General features: G+C 37.5%; 1 protein-coding gene across 1 annotated transcript; it reads left to right on the forward strand.

The window, feature by feature from the left end:
* Positions 1 to 4,451: 4,451 nt before the first annotated feature.
* On the forward strand, positions 4,452 to 4,737 carry LOC110541271 (small ribosomal subunit protein uS14-like). Its single transcript, XM_060376784.1, has one exon. The coding sequence runs from the start codon at positions 4,477 to 4,479 to the stop codon at positions 4,645 to 4,647; it is 171 nt and encodes a 56-aa protein (XP_060232767.1). The 5' UTR covers positions 4,452 to 4,476; the 3' UTR covers positions 4,648 to 4,737.
* The last annotated feature ends 876 nt before the right edge of the window (positions 4,738 to 5,613 follow it).

The following is a 5,613-nucleotide window of genomic DNA, read 5'->3' on the forward strand; positions in this document are numbered from 1 at the left end:
ATGCCTAGGAGTTGTATAGCTGGGTCTTGAGGAAGCACTATTCCTAATTGTCTGAGAAAGTGCTAGATTGATTTCCAAAGTGATTGTACCAGTTTACATTCCCACCAGCAATGGAGGAGTGTTCCCTTTTCTCCACAATCTCTCCAGCATGTGCTGTCACTGGAAATTTGATTTTAGCCATTTTGATGGGTGTAAGGTGAAATCTCAGGGTCATTTTGATTTGCATCTCTCTGATGGCTAAGGATGATGAGCATCTCTTTAAATGTTTCTCTGCAATTCTATATTCCTCTACGGAGAATTTTCTGTTTAGCTCTGCACCTCATTTTTTAATTGGATTACTTGATTTATTGCTTTTTTAAGTTCTTAAGTTCTTTATATATTCTGGATATCAGCCCTCTGTCAGATTGGTGAAGATCCTTTCCCAGTCTGTAGGCTGTAGTTTTGTTCTGACAACAGTGTCTTTTGCTTTACAGAAGCTTTTCAGTTTCCTGAGGTCCCATTTATTGATTGTTGCTGTTTGAGCCTGTGCTGTTGATTTTCTCTTCAGGAAGTTGTCTCCTGTGCCAATGAGTTCTAGGCTCTTCCCCACTTTTTCTTCTAACCGATTTAGAGTATCTGGTTTTATGTTGAGGTTTTTAATCCATTTGGACTTTAGTTTTGTGCAGGGTGATAAATATGGATCTATTTTCATTTTTCTGCATGTAGTCATCCAGTTGGACCAGGAACATTTATTGAACATGCTGTCATTTTTCCATTGAATGGTTTTGATGACTTTTTCAAAAATCAAGTATTCATAGGTGTGTGGGTTTATTTCTGGGTCTTCTATTCAGTTCCATTGACCCTCCGTTCTGTTTCTATGTCAATATAAAGCAGTTTTTATTACTACTGCTCTATAGTACAGCTTGAGATCAGGGATGGAGGTACCTCCAGATGATCTGTTGTTGTACAGGATCGTTTTGGAGATTCTGAGTTTTTTGTTTCACCATATGAATCTGAGAGTCTGTCTTTCAAGGTCTGTAAAGAATTGTGTTGGTATTTTGATGAGAATTGCGTTGAATCTGTAGATTGCTTTTGGCAGGATGGCCATTTTCACTATGTTAATCCTACCAATCTATGAGCATGGGAGTTCTTTCCATTTTGTGATAGCTTCTTCAATTTCCTTCTTCAGAGACTTAAAATTTTTTTCAAACAGGTATTTCACTTGCTTGGTTAGAGTCACCCCAAGGTACTTTATGTTATTAGTGGCTATTGTCAAGTGTGTTGTTTCCCTGATTTCTTTCTTGGCCCTTTTGTCTTGGTATACAGGAAGGCTTCTGATTTTTTTTGAGTTGATTTTGTATCTAGCTACTTTGCTGAAGGTGTTTATCACCTGAAGGAGTTTTCTGGTTGAATTTTGGGGGTTGCTCATATATACTATCATATCATCTGTGAATAGTGTAGGAGATCAATCAGCTCAGTGGTGTCTACTATGTGGTAACTGGGCAGGGAGACCCATACTTGGAGCAGCCACTTCTATCTTAGTCAGTGAGCACTGAGGCTCCAGCTTGTAGCAGCTGCTTCTGCTATCTCAATCATTTAGTGTGGATGCTCTTGCTTGTGACAACTACTGCTGTCTCTTCCAAACATGGAGGGCCATGCTTGTGAAAAAAGGAGATGAAAGGCGGATGAATATTCAACTTTACAGTCCATGGGTGACCTGGATCCAAACTGTCCCAGCTCATAGGTTTTTCCCTGTGGCTCAGGAAGTCTCAATGTCAATGTTCCGGTTAAGCTGCCCCTCCATTCATCCATTTTGCAGTTTCATTCTTGTGACCCTCAGATATGGTGGGTTCTGGTCGCTGACATCTTGTACTCAATGTTATGTTCTTTTAAATTGCTTTTCATCATTCTCCACTTGGTCCAGATCATTAGTAAGTTAAAGGTTTCTTTTTTTTTTTCTCTTTTTAATTATTATAATTCATTCATTTTGTACCCTGGCCATGGCCAGTTCCACCTTCCTCCCCTAATGCCACTAACCTAGTCCACAGATACAGGAGATTTTCCTCCCTTTCTAGTTGACCTTAAACTATCAGGCCTCATCAGGACTGGCTGCATTGTTTTCTTTGTGGCCTGGCAAGCCTATACCCCCTATGGGTGGTGGTGAAAGAGCCTGCCACTGAGTTCATGCCAGAGAAACTCTCTGCTCCCCTTACTAGAGACACCACTTGGAGACTAACTGTATGGGCTACATCTGAGCCAAGGTTTTAGGTTTTCACCATGCATTGTCATTTTGGGGGTCATCATTCCCTTCAGGGGCACAGGACTCAGTTTTATGGCTCTGTTGGTCTCCTTTTGGAGCGCCTGTCACCTCCAGGTCTTTCTCTCTCCCTCTTCTTTCATATGATTCCCTGAAATTTGCCCAAAGTTTGGCTCTGTTTCTATACGTCAATCAATAGAATCTTTCAAAGTCAGTCTGTGATAGGTTCCTGTCCTGTTCTCTGTCTTCTCCTGCTCCCTATATCTATCAAATTTACCCTTCTGAATGAGGATTGGACATTTTCCCTATGGTCTTCCTTGTTGTTTAGTTTCTTTTTTAGTGTAGATTTTAGTATGTTTATCCTATATCATATGTCTAATAATCACTTAGGAGTGAATATATACCATGTGTGTTTTTCTGTTTCTGGGTAATTGCTCAAGATGACCTTTTCTGGTTCCCACCATTAACCTCACATAAAAAATATCAAAAAAAAAAAAAAAACAAGCACACAAACACACTATTACCACCAACTCCATAATAAAAGGAATGAACATTCATTGGTCAATATTATCTATCAATATCAATGGACTCAACAATCGAATAAGAAGACACAGGCTAACAGAATAGTTGAGGAAACAAGATCCAAAATTCTGCTGCATCCAAGTAAGACACCTTTGCAACAATGACAGACAGTACCTCAAAGTAAAGGGCTAGAAAAAGGTTTTTCAAGCAAACAGACCCAGAAAACAAGCTGGAGTGCCTATACTAACATCTAATAAATTAGAATTTCAACCAAATTAATCAAACAAGATGAGGAGAGAAAATTCATTCTGATTAATCAAAAGAAAAATCCACCAGGAGGACATCACAATCTTGAACATACACACCCCAAATTCAAGAGCACATGCATTCATACATTATTAAAGCTCAAATCAAACATTAATCCCAACACTTTAATAGTGGACATTTCAACACTCCACTCTCACAAATGGACAGCACAAGACATAAGCTAAAGACATAAGCACATTACATAAGGGAAGTAATGACACATACACAGGTTTTAAATCCAGTGGACCTAATAAATGTCTACAGAAACTTTCAGCCAAACAGAAAAGAGTATATATTCTCAGCAACTCCGTGTCTCCGAAATTGATCAAATAGTTGGACAAAAAAAAAAAAACAAACAAACAAACAAAAAAAAAAAACTAGCCTCCACATATACAAGAAGATTGAAATAATCTCTTGTATCCTATCAGACCACCATGGCCTAAAAGAAGACCTCAACAAAAACAGAAATAACAAAAGGCCTACACACAAATGGAAACTGAGCAACTTTCTACTCAATGACACCTAGGACAGGAAAGAAATAAAGAAAGAAATTACAGACTTCTTAAAATTCAATGAAAATAACGATACAACTTACCAAAATCTATGGGACATAATGAAAGCAGTGATAAGAGGAAAGTTCAAAGCACTAAGTGTCTTCAGAAAGAAAGTGTAAGACATTCATAAGACCAACTTAATGGCACACCTGAAAGCACTAGAAAAAAAAAAGAAGAAGCAGAAACACTCAAGTGGATTATACAGTCGCAAATAATCAAACTCATGGCTGAAATCAATAAATTAGCAACAAATAAATCAATTCAAAGAATCATTAAAAAAACAGCTGGATATTTGAGAAAATCAACAAGATATACAAACCCTTACCCTAACTAACCAAAAGTCAGAGAACAACTGTGCAAATCAGCAAAGTCAGAAATGAAATTGGGGACCTAATGATATACACTGAGGAAATACAAATAATCATTAGGTCTTACTTCACAAATCTATATGCCACAAAATTTAAAAATATAATATAAATGGAAATTTTTCTTGATAATTCCATGTACCAAAGCTAAACCAAGATCAGGTAAATAGACTAAGCAGTCACATATACCCCAAGGAAATAGAAGCAGTCATCAAAAGTCTCACTTCCAAAAATCCCAGGGCCTGATGGTTTCAGTGCAGAATTCTACCAGATCTTCAAATAAGAGTTGACACCAACACTCATCAAATTATGTTACCAAATAGAAACAGAAGGAACATTACCAAACTCATTTTATTAGGACACATTAACCTTGATAATTAAAACACACTAAGTCCCAACAAAAAAAGGAAAAATTCATATCTGTGTCTCTTATGAACATTAATGCAAAAATACTCAATAAAGCCTTTTCCCTCCTTGGCTGTCTGAAGGCAAGATGGGGCACCAGCAGCTCTATTGGAGTCACCCGCGGAAGTTCGGCCAGGGTTCTCGCTCCTGCCGCGTCTGCTCCAACCGCCATGGTCTGATCTGGAAATACGGGCTGAACATGTGCCGTCAGTGTTTCCGTCAGTACGCGAAGGACATTGGCTTCATCAAGTTGGACTGAGTGACTTTTAATGGATTATTCCAGGCTGTCTACCCCTGAAACGATCATGCTAATCTTTGTACATAAAGAATAAAAAGGTGAAGACCTCCAAAAAAAGAATACTCAATAAAATAATAGAAAACTGAATCCAATAACACATAAAATATATGATCTACCATGATCAAGTTGGCTTCATCTCAGGCATGCAGGGGTGATCCAACATACAGAAATCCATCAATGTAATCCACTACATAAGCAAACAGAAGGTAAAATAAATAAATAAATAAATAAATAAATACATTCACAAAATCATCTCCATAGATGCCGAAAAATCATTTGACAAAATGCAATACCCATTCCTATTTAAAGTCTTGGAGATATCAGAGATACAAGGCACATACTTAAACATAGTAAAGACAATATGCAGCAAGCATATATCCAACATCAAACTAAATGGAGAGAAACTTAATTCAATGCCACTGAAATTAGGGACAAGGCAAGCCTTTCTATTCTCTCTGTATCTGTTCAACATAGTACCTGAAGTCCTAGCTAGAGCAATAAGAATCCAAAGGAATCCAAATTGGAAAGGAAGAAGTCAAAGTATCTCTATTTGCAGATGATATGATACTATACATGAGTGGTCCCCAAAATTCTACCACAGAACTTCTTAGCTGATGAACTTCTCCAGCAAAGTGGTTGGATATTAAAAAAAAAAAAATCAGTAGCCCTCCTGTATACCAAAATCAAAAGGCTGAGAAACAAATTAGGGAAACAACGCCCTTTAGAATAGCCACAAATAACATAAAGTACTTTGGTGTGACTCTAACCAAGCATGTAAAAGACCTGTATGAAACAACAACAAAAACTTCAAGTCTTAGAAGAAAGAAATTGAAGAAGATATCAGAAGATGGAAAGATCTCCCAAGCTCATTGATTGGTAGGATTAACTGTGAAAATGACCATCCTACCAAAAGTAATCCACAAATTA

Source organism: Meriones unguiculatus, assembly GCF_030254825.1.
Source record: "Meriones unguiculatus strain TT.TT164.6M chromosome X unlocalized genomic scaffold, Bangor_MerUng_6.1 ChrX_unordered_Scaffold_31, whole genome shotgun sequence".
Lineage (NCBI taxonomy): Eukaryota > Metazoa > Chordata > Mammalia > Rodentia > Muridae > Meriones > Meriones unguiculatus.

What these genes read in the sequence shown, in the direction of transcription:
- LOC110541271 (XM_060376784.1), top strand. Translation starts at nt 4,477, where the DNA reads ATGGGGCACCAGCAGCTCTATTGGAGTCACCCGCGGAAGTTCGGCCAG.